This window comes from Myodes glareolus, chromosome 1 (genome assembly GCF_982192425.1).
Source record: "Myodes glareolus chromosome 1, mMyoGla1.1, whole genome shotgun sequence".
In the NCBI taxonomy this organism is placed as follows: Eukaryota; Metazoa; Chordata; class Mammalia; order Rodentia; family Cricetidae; genus Myodes; species Myodes glareolus.
This window is the reverse complement of record NC_142026.1, coordinates 9874601-9890826: the sequence shown is the minus strand read 5'-3', so window position 1 is coordinate 9890826 and position 16226 is coordinate 9874601. Positions and strand designations below refer to the sequence as shown.

At 37.8% G+C, this 16226-nt stretch overlaps 1 protein-coding gene across 1 annotated transcript in view; it reads right to left on the bottom strand.

Annotated features, from left to right (window-relative positions):
* The window catches only part of Cps1 (carbamoyl-phosphate synthase 1), a 107750-nt gene that overhangs the window by 42815 nt on the left and 48709 nt on the right, over positions 1–16226 (bottom strand). Inside the window, exons 19-21 of the mRNA XM_048458818.3 lie at positions 15853–16051; positions 14569–14745; positions 11423–11541 (exon numbers count right to left, since the gene is read on the bottom strand). Coding sequence (XP_048314775.1) covers positions 11423–11541; positions 14569–14745; positions 15853–16051 — 495 coding nt within the window. The remainder of the gene's footprint in view (positions 1–11422; positions 11542–14568; positions 14746–15852; positions 16052–16226) is intronic.

Here is a 16226-nt window from a genome sequence, read left to right as displayed (position 1 = left end):
CCGCCATATTGCAGAAGCTCTAATGTGAAAATAAGCACTCTGCTAAGCCTACAATTATGGAATGGACACTACAGTCTTGTTGTTGTCTTTCCTCTTAGGAAAAACAAAAGGCAGAACTCTAGTCTCGATGCTCAGTAAACCCCAGGTTCAATAAGAAAAGAGAACTGAGTGGCATGTTCTCACCCTCCAAACCTTCACCGACTTCTCCTTCGGATTCACACAACATTGTTAATAATTTTGGCATCTCAATATACTAAAACCTTGCTACAATCATACAAGTTCCACTGGGGGAAATATTATTTGTCATCTCATCTTTTTCCTTTGGGCAAAGAGGCCAGGCCTATATCCTTGAGAGAACTACAGAAGAGCCTTTGCAAAATCATGAGTGGTGCTCAGAAAAGCAAAAATTAAAAGACTGTACAGCAAGGAGAATGCTGTTAACCTCTCTTCATTTCTGAGATCATTATGTTGTGTTACTGTGCCGCAGTGGGGTCTTTGAAAGAATATAATATGTTCATCCTTGCATGTCATACACAGGGTTTATGTGAGCAACACCAGTGTTCATGAGAAACCAAAGCATCTTGCAAGTGATCTGTTGGGACCTCAGTCTAGCTGGCATCAATGATGCTATCCTATCAGAAGAGTTGTTTCTCAACAGATGGCATCACAGGACTCTGCCCTTTAGATTGAAAAACACAAACTACAGTAACAACTCCAAAACTTGATTAGAAATTGATACTGTTGATGCTTTAAATAGTCAATTTCTAATTCCTCTATTCTTCCTTTTTATATATATTGTCTTCCTTTTACAGTTCTTTGGTTATTTTTGTGATTCGGGAGATGGAATCCAATGCCTTGGGCATGCTACATAAGTATATTATCACTAATTTATATCTCCAGTCCTATATTCATTTTTAAATAAATTTCATAATTCTTGATTATTTAGAAATGTGATATTAGATTCAATCTGTTACAGTCACTAATATTCTATCATATTTAATAGTATAATTCTCCTATTAATAGTAATACCAAAGTACTAATTATGGCCAGGTGTAGTGGTGCATGCCTTTAGTTCTAGGGAGATAGAAGCAAGCAGATCTCTGTGAGTTTGAGGCCAACCTGGTCTACGCAATGACTTCCAGAACATCCAGCACTACACAGTAGAGAGATCCTGTCTCAAAAAGTAATTACATACAAATTACTAATTATGAAAAAATATCCTAATATAGATTATTATAATTCTGATCCTTAATAAGTCACATTTTTTTATCAGTGATTATTAATTGAACTCTTTATATCTCTGCTTATAATTTGATAAAGGTGAAAATCAAGTAACAACCAGAAGAGTACATCATACATCTGAGTATATCCATTCAATGGAGCAGACTTCCAGCAGTCCCCGCCTGAGTGAATGGAAGCAAAGCATGGACATAGGTTCCAAATTTATATCTCACATATAAAAAGGGAGCATTCTAAGAACTGGCAGAAAACCCAGAGTGGGTATTCTTGGATGTTATCATCTGTTGTTTCAATAATAAGTCTATTTGAAGATCTTTGTCTTTGTTTAAAAAAACAGGTATTATTTCAACAGAGGTGCTTTTCAAATATCACATATGTCCTACTGAGCAACAAACATATAACTTTGGTGCATGCATGATTTTCACTGACTTCTGGAAGCTAGTCAAATCCTACCGTCACTCTCGACTCTGCTAAGAAAAAAAGAAAGGAAAGAAAAAAGCCCGAGATAAAACAAAACGCATGCACTAACCAGTTAACAAGTGGTTTGTGGAGGTCAATGCAAGGAGAAAAGGAATGGAAACCAGAGCACCACAATGAGGACAATGAGGAAGAGGAAGGGACGCAGAAAGAGCTCATTAAGCCAAACTGGAAAGTCACCTGGATTTGGGCCACACCTCAGGTATTTTATCTCTTCCTGTAGGTAGCATTCTTGTGCCCAGTCCTTAAGGCAATGAAGAACATTATAGCTTTCACTCTTTGAAAATGGACATTGAAGTTCTGAAGGGAAAGAGCCCAGGCATTTGGGGTATCAACATGAGACATGCCATTGCAGCATTCCATCTCTGTGACTTTAAGTGCTGTAATGGCGTCCTGGGTATTATTTGCCAAGCAAGGACACCTAGAGGTCAAGGCTCTCTGAAATTGCGCCTCTTTTTCCTGTTTAATTTTCATTTTCCCTTTACTGTTTTACTCACTCCCCGACATCCAGCATCGTGCACTGCTTTAAATATAAACATATATACATATAAGTAACGACGTTAGAAGTTACTATTAATAAAGCAAACAGTTTTGAAGAATATCCTCTGAGATCTCTGTGCCTTTAAAAATTCTTTTTGCATCTTCTAAATGCAGACTTGAGGATTCTTCCCTGTCAGGCTCCCTGCATGTTCCCCAGAAGAGTTCTAGAAAAGGTCATGTTCATTACAATACGTCTGCTCTAAGTGAGGTCAACTACTCAGGCAGGAAAGCATGCGGCTCGCAACATGACAGCTAAGTGGACCTGATCTCCAACTGTCTGTTTAAAAGGCATGTCTCTAAAAAGCTTTAGAGAAGGGTTGGTGACTAGAAATGAAGGCAGAGGTGCTGAGGTGGAGTCCCTGAATTCCCCTGGTCAACATGACATACAGGATGACACACACCCCGGTGTGGCACAGCTTCACATCCATAGCAAATAGGACCATGCTATTTTCTGACTGTATCATACATAATACAAATGTGCCTCAAGGTCTCCAGAGAAATGCGGTTGCCTTCATTACAGTGTCTTAACCTTCCGGACTAACTTCCTTAACCTTCCCGACTAAACAGACCAGATCCTTCAGGACAATTGAAAATATTTGTGAAAATTTCTTGTCAACTTCAAAAATGTACAAATTTGAAGGTACAGATTGCCTTCAAATGCGGTTGCCTTCATTACAGTGTCTTAACCTTCCCGACTAACTTCCTTAACCTTCCCGACTAAACAGACCAGATCCTTCAGGACAATTGAAAATATTTGTGAAAATTTCTTGTCAACTTCAAAAATGTACAAATTTGAAGGTACAGATTGTTTTCTGGAAAAGCATAAAAACATTGTCTATTTTCAATAAGTAATAAAAACTTTATTCTGCACCTTTAGATGTTCTAGTGCCTAGTGGTTATGTATATATAATCTCTATTTAACAATACAAAATAATTAGATAAAGCTTCTTTTATTAGTAAACAGCTCATTTAGCTCCCTCCTAGATAATTAGAGAAAAATGAGAAGCTAACAATGCTGATGTATGCTGTCCTCCGCCACACTCATTTATTTCCTGGACCATCCATCTTGCAATTAGTAATTTGGTTGGTCCTTTTAAGCAGCCAGGAATCATGTGTCTTATTTCCTTCTCCTTTCTTTGCTATAACTGAGAAATTCTAATTTTCATTAAGATCAATAATGTTTTTTATTTAATTGGTATGCTATCGTATAAATTTTACTAAGTGCTTGCTTTTACGCTGATTCCCAAGAAAATAGGAGATAAATAGATAGCTGCAAATCATTTGTTCATTTGTGTGCTTTTTTTTTTCTGCTGCAAATCATTGGCATGTGTTCCAGGACCCATGCTCTTCCTTAGAAAGGTGAAGTTTATTTTATGTTCTAACAAGTCAAGGGAAGTTCCTATTATGAAAGACTGGTGGGAAAGTTTATTATTCAAGTGGGACGGCTCAGCAGATAAAGGGGCTTGCCACACAAGCCTGACGACCTGAGTTCAATCCCAGAATCCACAATGGAAAGAGGGAACTGACTCCCAAAACATGTCTTCTAACTACACACGCCATAGCGTGTGCCTTTACTCACACATCACACACATGCGCACACTCACACAAAGAGTACATTTTTAACTTAAAATGTATATTAAGACTTTTAAATATTTGCTATCTCCCTAGTGAAATTTGTAATTTAATTTTGGAGGATGGTGCCATGCATATAATAACTATAGAACAATGGTACTATGTAGTTTTAACCACTACAACTGATGATCAAATAGTTAGACAACATTTGGTCTAACCTCTGCTCTTACACTATCTTCGCTGAATAGTTAAGGCTCTTCCCTTTCATTAAACCTAACATATAAAATAGCAGTAACCGTGACGTTTCACTTGTGAAGGAGAATCCTTGCCCCCTCCCACTGCACCTTGCTCACTGTGCACCTATGGCTCCCCTCAGTCTCCTTGTGATCTATGTCGGTAGACTCCCTCAATTGTCTCTCACTCTTCTCTCCCCATCCCCCTTCTATGATGCATCTGATTGTTGAAAGTGTTTTCCTACTGATTTATTTTGTAGTAACTTGTTTCTTTAAGATGGGGTATTTGAAAGGAAGGCGTACTTTCTTTAGACTCGAAGTTCATCATGAACCACGTGAGAAACATTGGGAATCAATGTGAGTGTTCAGTAGCCCTCATCTATAGAGTGAGGCAAGGATGAATTCTTCTCAGACCACTCATGTTGAGACATGAGATGTGCATGTAAGAGCATTAGGCCTCTAAGTTTTAACTTCATTAGATTTTCCTGAACTATTGTTTCCATTTTTAATTGTCCATCAATGAAGCCTATCTATGTGTAATTATTTATACAGACTGTAAGTCCTCTAAGACAGGCTAATGACAAAAAATTATTCTTCATCAAATGATACTGAACATAGTACCAGGCCTTGTATACATTAGGTACCAAATAAATATTTATTAATAAATACTAATAGATAAACATGGTTACTAATAAAGGAAAATAATATCAAGTAAACACCTAATCTATCATACTGCTGTTAGACATAGTGACAATATACATAATCTAGCAATTATTGATGATTAACAGATTCATGCTTGCATACCACTAGTATATGTGGTTTTAACATTTTTAAATTTTTCAGATATGTAAAATTAATATACAGAAATATGTGTAACACAATATGAATTTTATGAATTATCTGAATATCACTCTGAAAAGCTTTTGAGTAATACACCATGTCCATACCAGAATTATAAGAATGCTTCTACACTTGAAAATTTCACAATTAATGTCAAAACTATGAAATCACTATTTAACTAATTAATGAAGTGTTATTCAGATATGAAATGTTTTGTGTAAATTTTTGTGTCATGTATGATTAAAGAGATTCTTAGTTAAAATTAATAGTCACTTTATTTTCGTGAGATCACTTAAAATAGCCTATCTCATCTTATAAAACATAAAGGCAAGTTAAAAATACAATGCATTTTTGTATTAGTTTTGAGACATAAAATTTCCCATAGCAATATTTCTGTTTTAAAGAAAAATATTCTTATTTATGTATGCTTTTATTTTATTATTCTCAAAGAACCTCACCATAGCCAGGAAAGACAGCACACCCCTGTAACCCCAGCACCTCAGAGGTAGAGGCAAGAGCATCAAGAGATCAAGTCCCGCCTCAGTCACCCAGTGAGTTCAAGGCAAGCCAGGGCTTCCTGAAATACTGTTTCAGAAATCAAAGGAACAAAGGAAATTAAAAGAAATAAGTTCATTATATGGGTGACTAGGAATATGAAGACAAAAGACACTAAATAGTAATATGTCATGAGTGGGAAAGTGGGTTTCCTGTCATGTATAACACTTCATATCTCACATATTCAGCAGCTGATATGTCAGTCTAGTAAAATAAGAATGGGGCATTTATTATAATTAGAATTAAACTGAGAAATACACTAAGTTAGTATTGCTATGACGGAACATAAGGCTATTTTCTGGGAACCAGTTCAGAGAGTTGCACTAAGGTATCCTGCTGTCTGCTTCCTGTTCTACATCCAAAAGAACAAGCAGTATTATAAACACATGTCATTCTAAAATATACAAATAGCAGACAAATATGCTATATTCATATATGTTTCCCTGAGTGACTTCTACATTTAAAATTTTAACCCAGAAATCATAAATTAACACCAGGAGCTAAAGTACAGACATTCTCATTCTTACGTCTAAGTTATAACAACGCTTGGGCAACAACTTTTCCTTGGAAACTTCAATCAAATGTAAGCACAAAGTGTTCTTGTCTGATTTCGCCATGCCTTGTGAGCAAGTTAAATAAGAAGTCAATAGAAGCTAGCATGTGGAGGAGAGGGCATTCTGAGGGACTATTCCAGCTAAGGTGACACCGCATTATTACATCAGCCAGAAGCTTGTGGCTGCAGGGAAATGGCCGACTTTACTGAGCTTAATTTAGCACTTGAATGCCCAAGCAGAACTCACTAGGCTTGCCTGGGATTGTCTCCCTAAGCAATAGGCATGCCTGTGATTTTTCAGCACCTACCAGTGGGCACACTTTATCACGAACACAGTCAAGTGCAGGTGAAAACTGGACCCTTGAAAATTGCACTTTCCCGTTCTATAGTACATTGACTACAGCAGTCAGAGGTGATGAAAGGGGAAGAGAGTATTAATATTATCAGAATTGGCATAGCATAAAAATCATAGAAGCCCATAGAATATTGAATAAAAATAACTTCTGCATTTTACAGGAATCAATAGCAAATTTCTGCCAATCATTCATATAGAAATAAATCTGAATCTTAACTTATAAAGTTGACATGACCTAAAATATATCTCACTGTTTCTATACACTGCTTTTGAACATCTAAAAGTGGTGGAAAAGAAACCCCTTCAACAGTTATCTCTTACATGACTTATGTAAATGATGTCATTGAATGTAAAAGTCAGAGGGCAAAGTGACCCATTCCAGGAAAACTGCAGTGACCATAATGGTGGGCCGCCTTCCATCTGGTCACGTAACGTGGACAGGTTTTTTCTCTTTAAAACATTCACTTGAAGAAAACTGCAAAGCTTAATGCAGCTTTGGTATGGCCAGTTATTTTTCTAAAAATGCAGTATTTTCTAACTTAGGTGGGTGTAATAACATCCTTTAAATGGTTATATTAGAAATAGCTATTGAATCCAAAAGAATAATGTTTGGAAACACACAATTTTAGAGCAACAGACAGAGAATATGGAAGGGCTTATATTTTTTTCTGACCTGTACATATTCATTTAAATTGTATGCCTACCTTTCTAACTGAGAATTGGCCAATTCAAGTTGATGCTATAAGTAAAATGTCTGGGGTATAAGGTTCTAAAATATGCTCACACATAAGCCTTCTTTTATTTCTCTTTCTCCTTTGGTTATAGCAATGTCATTCCAGCTATGAAATCTCTGTGTCTGTGTAGTCATCGGTAATACAATTAAAATATTTACCATAGGTGCTGGTGGATGACAATAACCACTGTGCTTCTATTGGCAAAGGTAACTCTGTTGGAGGTACTTATTACATGTAGTCTTAGTTCTTCTAGAGGGTACCTAGCATATCTGTTCATACCCATAAATAGATGTGTGTCTATGTATGTGTGCACATGGTTAATTCCACTAGAAATTCAGTGTTAACTTCTCAAACTCCTTGCAAATGATCTATCAACATATCAATGATCTATTAATGTGCAGTTATTGGTATATTTGCTAAGTACTAGACCTCTAAATTTCAATGCATATTCATGTGTGCATGTGTGCATGTGTGTGTGTGTGCGTGTATCCTACATGACATAATTCACATCACATTCAGTAAAGAGAAACTATAAAAAGTCAGTCTATACAAATAGTTCACATCAATGGTAGTACATGGTGTTGATTAATGTTAGTATCCCATTTATCAATTTGATAAACTGCCTAGGATGGGCAACTTCCCTAGTACAACTTCAGCAGCAATAAATAATTAAAGACAAAGTGAAAGCCAGTGAACACAAATGGACAAGGAAGATGTTTTGGCTGAAGCTGCCTAAATAATGGCAATCATCTTAATTAGTAAATATGAATATTGCTTTTAAAGTGTCATATATTCCATTTCTGTGCTCATGAATTGGCAATTACAATGATGAAAACTGAACACTGGTAGAGTAAACACTCAGGGTTAAGACACTGAGGTCAAGGGGTCAAGACACCACAAGAACACAGCCCACAGAGTTAACTAACAAAAGCACACAGAGGTTCACAGAGGTTGAAGTGGCAATCACAGAGCCTAAATGGGTCTCTATGTATGTGATGGTTATGTAGCTTGACATTCCTGTGGGACTCCTAATAGTGGAAGTAGGGACTGTCCCTGACTCTTTTCGCCTGCTTTTGAGACCCTTTTTCCCTAGGGGGTTTCCTTGTCCAGCCTTAATATGAGGAGATGTGCCTATTTGCCTAGCTTTATTATAACTTAATATGCCATGTTTAGTTGATATCCTTGGGAGGCCTACCATTTTCTGAAAGGAAAGGAGAAGTGATACTGGGGGAGAGGGGAGGTAGGGGAATGAAGGAACTGGGAGAGGAGGGAGGGGATACTGAAGTTAGAATAGTCAGGACACACAGTAGGGATAAATCCTGGTCTTACTGTCAGTGGCCTTACAGTCTGCCCCAGCCATACAACTGTCACCCACATCCCGAGAGGCTAGTTTGTCCTATGTTGATTCACTCACTATCAGACCAGAGTTACTAAAACAGAAAGCAAAATATCATAAATAAAAGTAAAGAATAATACCTGGTAAATACATCAGCAAATTCCAAGTGTATCTCTTAAAAATGAACCCTTAAATGTCTGTGTCTAAAGTTATTTACAATTGTTATTTAAGGGGGAAAAGTAAAGCCCTCTTTGGGCACTTGACATGTTCCAGGAAACCTTGATTCTTTCATTATTGGAGCTTCACAATCATACATTAGCAGAAAGAATATGAATCTAGAGTAAGTAGTAAACCCATAATTCCACAGGTGGTATATAGTATAATAAGCTAATCTATATGGCCCCTCAGCCTGGATACCTTTGATACAGAAGGAAAAAGCAAAGTGAAACAACCCATGTCAAGCATTCCATACTTATCCCGTTCTCTCAAGTGAGAGACCCTTGTCTATTTCCCCAGAAATCTATGTGAAAATTGTGAAAGGATTTGTGCACATGACACCAGAGATATGCAGAGGCAAGAAAATTTTGGAGTCCTCTCAACATATATTAAATAAATAAATACCTCCCGGGCCCACATACCAAAGTCAGATTTCCAACATAGGAACAGTTAAGATTTAAAGAAAAAATAAATAAATAAACACAAAAGTAAAGCACCAACAAATGTAACAAGAACAACAACTGGTCTTTTCAACACTTGTCCAAACTGGCAACCTGTTAGTCCACTCCTTGATGTCAACTGATGAAAATGTGTTTCTATTATTTTAGGAATTATGCATAATTTGAACACTAAACATTTCTGGACATTTAAAAGCTTCTGAGGAAATCAAAGACCTCATATTGGTAAAAGTGATCAAAACTTGGCCAGAAAACTTGAGTCTCAAATACTTAGAATCAGTCAACTTTGATATCCTTTAGACTTCAGACCCTTATATTCCATAGAAGGAATGAAACCGCTAGCCACAATGATCATCCACTCTGATTGTTTATGTAACATAGCAACTGCCACAGTGCTATGTGTTAAATTAATGGAACTCCAAAAGAGAACAGTACAAACAGTATTCGCAGATAATTAACACAAAATTTGTTTACTGCTTTTTGAGTCTCAATACAGGTCTTTATATCTTAAGCTATAATAAGCATCAAAACATGTTTACACAGTGATAGATAATGCTTTAGAACTTTAAAATTATTTTAAAACACCTATGGTAGCTTTGTGCAGATCATTATGAACAAAGGAAAGAAGGCTTAATTATGAATGTGTTTATATCGGAAAATGGAAACTAAAATTGTCAAATTGTCAGCAAGTACATGCAACAGAATCTGAAGTTGAGATAGTATAAGTCGCCTACAGCTGTGAATTAGTCATTCTCCTTTTCCAAACACCTGTTTTCTATCAATACACACCTATTTCTGCCTCTTTGGACTCTTATCCTGAGTTTTGGCTGTAACAAAAACTATTCAATTAAAACATTAAATTTGCCCCCAAATCAGAACATACATCAAATGCACACTTCAATCACAATGTTATCTGGACTCTCTATGCAGGGTTTGCTCGGCATACTGTGAGTTTCTAGCGCCCCCGTGTGGTTTCTCCAGAGTGTCTGAATAGGCTTTTGAAATCTGTTGCCTAAAACTGGACAGTGGTATAATTCAACATGGAAGTTCTGCTAGCATCATAAACCAAGAAAAGAAACCCTAAGTCAGCAAAATCCTTAGACAAATGTAAAGGCTCCATTCTGTCTTATTTGCTGACTAGGGTATAGTCTCCATTCTGTCGTATTTGCTGACTACTGTTCATTCAACATAAGCTCTTTAAAAAAATGACTATGGGCAATGGTGGCCATTCTCATCTTTGTTTGGCAAAGTCCCTGGGTACAAAGTAAAGGATTTAACATGGGTATTTATTACATTGAATTTTCAAAGGCTAATCTTATCCCAAAGAAAAATCAGTTGTTTCGTTGTTTGCTGGTATGCACACACCTCAGTTAGACAATGCAATAGCCCTGATATCGGTTGTCATCGCTAAACACATGAGCAGCCCACCTCCTGGATCTCCCACTATCCTCAACATTTTCCATAATTGGTGTGCATTTCTCCAAGTCATTTGACAAGAACTTATACTACCAAATCTTTCTTTCTCTAAGCATGTCCCTAGGCTTGGAGATGAGATTTCTCCTGAGCACTGGTTTGTTGCAGTGTATTAGAGAGAGAAGATAAAGAGGACTATATCCCAGTTTGGTAACAGATGCTCCTCTTTTCAAAGATGTGTGTGTAAAAACCTGTCTAAGCCGTAGGCGGTCTTCAAATAAAAAATAATAAAAGGATAAATTTTAATTACCGACATGATCAGAATATTATTAACATGAAATGAAGTTTGTAAATAATTGGTCACAAAGAAATAAAAACTGTAAGTTAGTCAGAGATAGAAAGGCTGTTGAGAGACACATGAATGTGACTTATTTATATGCTGAACTAAGAGTCCCCATCTTAAAAATATCAGTTGAATGTGAGAGTAATACATTCTCTATCAATATATAGTGATTTATAGATTAATTTTTAAAGCAGAACTAGGCTTCAAACCTGAAATTAAAATGTACATAAAACTCAAATATTGGTTGATGAATTTTTGATTAACAATATGTAAATTAATTCATATTTATAAATGTACACTAATTATTCTGAGCTCAGAAGACTTAGTTAAGAAAATCATAATGTTTAATGTCAACAATAAAAGTATAAATGACTCAAAATATTAATAAATTTATTTCAAAATGATATGAGAAGCCACCACTCATCTGTTGGCCATAGCTACCTTCTCCTAATGTTGGCACCATTTAGCCCACTGAAGCAGACTACGGACTAACTGCATAAGAGAACCACTCAAAAGTTCACGAGAAATACCCAGAGTGGTTCAAAGCAACCCTCTTACCTGTTGAGTCCTTTCAGTGTCTTGTCCATGTTCAAAATGTCACGCATCTTATACAAGAACCACTTGTCAATAGACGTGAGCTTCACAATTTCATCGAGGGACATGTTGCTTTCCAGGGCCTGCGAGAAGAGCAAACACATCCTGGGCAACCGTCTTCTAAATGACTTAGTTAGTTGGAAAATAAGAGCCCTTCCTTTCCACATTAGTTGGAGAGCCTGGGGTCAAGGTACCAACTGAGATATAAGACTGAATCATTGATGTTCCTAGAAATAAACTTAGGGTGCTGTTATCTGCATCCACAAATGGCATACAGATGAAGCACTTTGAGCCACCAAGAGAAGTGTGTGTTCAGAACAGTCTCAACAGGTCCTGTCTCCTTCTCTTTTTTGACCAGGTTACTACTTCCTAAGGCATCTATTTGGAATTAAGAGGAATCTAGTGACACTATAGCTCCACTCTCTCAGCAGCTCCCACCATTCTCTTAAGCTCTCTTTAACAACTTCTCAAGAATAAAACACTAACTACTCCCTGAGCTGAATGTGCCAGATGACTCTCAAAACCAGCTCTTTCCAACTAAAATCATGCCTGTTGCTATTTTGTATGGTTATACAAGCGTACATATAGCCAGTGAAAAATAATAAACTTCTAATACTTATTTCCAAACTGTTTTTAGAATGACACTTTAGATTTTTAAGCTCAGAAGAGAAATGTTCTTAACTAGAAACTCTGCCATTATACTAGAATCAGTGAAGCTTGGTCTTCACGAAGCACTGCTTATTTCTACTGTCAGGAAGTCCATGATTGTAAGCTGTGAGCTACAGCAAGGTTCACAATCCACTTGACTAGACTATAGTAACATTTAATGAAAACACTCAGAGTCATGTTCATTTTTTAACCTTATTCATATTACTCTTAGTAATTCACAAAATCCCAGGCATACCGTAAGACCTACATTGATCGTATTTCCTATGAGATTAAAAGCTGCCAGTCAGTAACAAAATGAGGTGCACAGAAAGTAAGTCACTCGTGTTTTCCACAACAAATAAAGAGTACTTCTGACGATGCGAAGTTAGCCGGGGCCTAGAACCTGGTGCCTATCTCCCTCCAAGGAAGGAGAACCTACAGTCAGACCCTGCTTCCATCGTGAAGCAGGCCTGCTAGTCTTCAGCCCTCATCTTTCCACACTGCAACTCTGTCATCTTACCCCACTGTAGTGAAGTCTATGATGACCCCAAGCACATTTGAGGTTGCTCAAATGTTCTTCAAATCAAAACCAATGCCCTGCATTCTCCCCAAATCAAAAGGTGATGATCCAGTCATCCTGAAATGAGACTGCTGCAAAGACCAGACCTCAGGGTACCTTGCCCTTTCCTGAGAATCAAGAAGCAGGTGGAGATTTATACCTGCCCTTCATTTTTTCCCTTTCAGCCCTGCACTGTCCTTACGTACTTTGTCAAAATCACAAGTTCCTGGTCGCTGTGGATATGAACAGTAATGATGGCCTCTAACAAACAGAAATCAGTTCCTTGTCCCAGCGCTCTGGCAGACAATAATTTATATCCCCAAGCCTGTACTTCTTGCTTATACACAGCATGTTCTGTGCAGGATGAACCTCCACACATTTGCCCTGTGTTCCCATCCTTTGTACGTCTGTTAGAAAAGAATGAGAGATTTCCCTGAGTTTTACAGCCTGCCTGGGAACTAGGAAATGCTGTCCTTTTTCATCTTCTTGAAGTGGCTGAAACATGATTACTAGACTCAAGGAAAAAAATCCATTTACCGTTTTTCCCGCGGGGGAGAAGATAGATAGATGATAGGTAGATAGGTAGGTAGGTAGATAGATAGATAGATAGATAGATAGATAGATAGATAGATAGATGTATTAACACATTTAGACCCACACATTTGAATGTCATGGATTGTTTTTTTTAAATAAAAGACTAAGAGAGAAACAATAAATAAAATGAAATAACCTCTAGAAAAATCTTACTTTGCTACTGTACCCCAACACAACAGAAAAACATAATTTTTGACACCCAAATTAGAAAGTATTCATCAAAGATAATGGTCTCTCCCAGAGAATTTCAACAGGACTTAACTATCTTACATGTAGAGGCCATAAGAATGAGAATAATGTATATCAGATGCTACAAAAGAAATAGCTTTTGCTCTTCATCAGCTCTCTGCAGGACTGTCCCTAAATGCTGCTGAACTGCAGTGATTTCAAATCAAAAGCTGCATTTTTCTGTTTCTATGAAGGCATTATATAAGTCATATTCTCCTTTAAAGATAAAATTCATATTTTCACTAACTCATCCCACATGTACACAAACATAAAATGGCCAAGGGAGCCTTGTGAACCCAGTGTGGTTTGCCACTGTTGGAGGATTAATGCCTGCGCTTCCTTAAATGTCAAAAAGCCATTTAGGGATTTCTGACCAGACAGATTCCAGCTGCCCAAGTCACCTTTCATAAAATCAGATGAGCCGAAACTTCAAAACTCTAAGCACAGTAAATATGAATGGAGATTAAAACGGCACTTCATTTGCATGAAAAGGAACTGGGGAATGGAAGTGAGAAACGTGGGGCCTTTTGTTCTAATAGTAACACCACTATGATAATGACAAGGAGGAGCCTACCATCACAGTCTAGATAGCCTGGTGTTTATACACAGAGAAGCAGGCTGGATCAGGATGCTGTATGATACCAAGGTATGGATCTGCTCTCCAAATACAGTTGTATGCCTTTGCAAGGAGCATTGATAAAGGTTACAATAAAGGACAAATCAGTGCTATAAAATCTTAATGTATTGGTGCCATGTATGCTGAAAGGAAGAGCCGTTTTCCTGGGTGGCTATCTTAAAAAGTACAACGTGCCCTTGGGCCATTCGCTATATTTAAAAAAATAAATAAATTTTATTACTCAATTAGAAGAATGTCTGATGAAATCAGAGTTTGTGTGAGAGAGATAAGACAGAGGTGTGTGTGTGTGTGTGTGTGTGTGTGTGTGTGTGTGTGTAAGAGAGAGAGAGAGAGAGAGAGAGAGTCCATGCACAGATGTGTGATGACACAGAAGGAGAGATCAGAAGACATTTTGCAACTGCTTGCCAGGCTGACTAACTTTCCGGGCCCGTCATCCTGTGTTACCTTAGCAATGGCGTAGATGCGAGTGCTGGAGGGTTCAGACAGCTCTTTCCTGAGATCCAGGTTTGCCGGCCATTCCTTATTCATTGGGAGACGGGGAGTGAACCCATCCACGGAGGGGTGGCACATCCGCAAAGCCTTCTGGAAACTTTCCTCAAAGGTGCGACCAATGGCCATGACCTGGAATACACACGAATGAGCTTGTATTGAAGGAACAAGCTTGCACATCTTTAGTTTCTGGCAAAATTGGGTGTGCAATATTTCCAAAGACCTGACAACTGCCAAAAGATTCTGAGAGCATCAGTAAACTTTGAGGGGAAGCAAAGTATGAAGACCTTTCAGTTCAGTGGGAGGAGATTAATATGCCACTGGGCTTGCTCAGTTTGGAGTTGTTGCCCTTGAATGTCTGTGAGAGCTCAGGGAGTCAGCCTGTTCCTTCTACAGATGGGAAATGGGAAGCACAGGAAAATGAAAGCCATGGCTCACAAGAATGGACTAAAGTCAAGTAATTCACTTCAGAGCAGTTGAGGTTTGAGAACACTGTACTATCTGTTGTGTGGTGTTTGTATGTGTGTGACATGTTCATGTGTAAGCATGCAGGTGTGAGGCATGCACTTACTGATCCATGTGCTATGGAAACCAGAGCTTGACAATGGGATGACTCCTAAATGGTGTCTCCATCTTAGTGTTTGAGGCAGGACCTCTTAGTGAACCTGGAGCTTACTATTTAACTAAATTGGGTGGCCAGGGAGCCTCTGGCCAAGGGACAGCCAACCTGCCTATCTCTGCTCTTCCACCTTCTTCCCAACCCTATCCCATCCAGTAATGGGATTACAGGTCTACACCATCGCACTTGGCATTAGGTGGGTGCTGAAGTCTCAGATCAGGTCTTAATTCTGGTGTAACAAGCACTTTGTACACTCACTCACTATCTTCTCAGCCCTTATATGATCTTTTATACTGTTCTAGTTCTAGATTTCGTGAAAAAACAAATTTCATCTAAGCTATCTCTTTATATACCTGTGAGATTTATATATATAATACCCACATATATCGCCTTACCTTTGTATGTAACTCTGAATCTATAAAAACATCATGTAATAAAACTGACATACTAAATCTCAAAGAAGCAATATTAAAACACTAAAAAGGAAATGAAATGCCTACATATTCTCCAGTCAAGAACCCAGTATCCGGCCAACCTTTTGAGTTTCTCTGGTATTAAGGAGTTGACAAGATTACAGAAACCAAATACAAGGTGAATGGAGTGCTAAATCCCGGACTCACCTCGCCTACACTTTTCATTGAGCTACCAATCCGGCTGGATGTTCCATGAAAACGGTCAAGATCCCAGCGAGGAATCTTGGTCACCATGTAATCCAGGCTAGGTTCAAAGCAGGCTGACGTCTTCCCAGATACAACATTCTTGATTTCTGGAAGTGGGATTCCTAGAGCAATCTTTGCCGCGATGAACGCCAGTGGGTAGCTGTGTTGCAGGAGATAAAGGGAGTCTACCTTCACTTTCTTTTTTTTTATAATTTGAACAATAAGTACTAAAAAAACAGTTCAAACACAAACGAATTATTCTTTAATATGCTGGTATTGGTCTACTTCAAGGTATAAGACACACGTGATTTCTGCTATGTATGAATATTTACTAT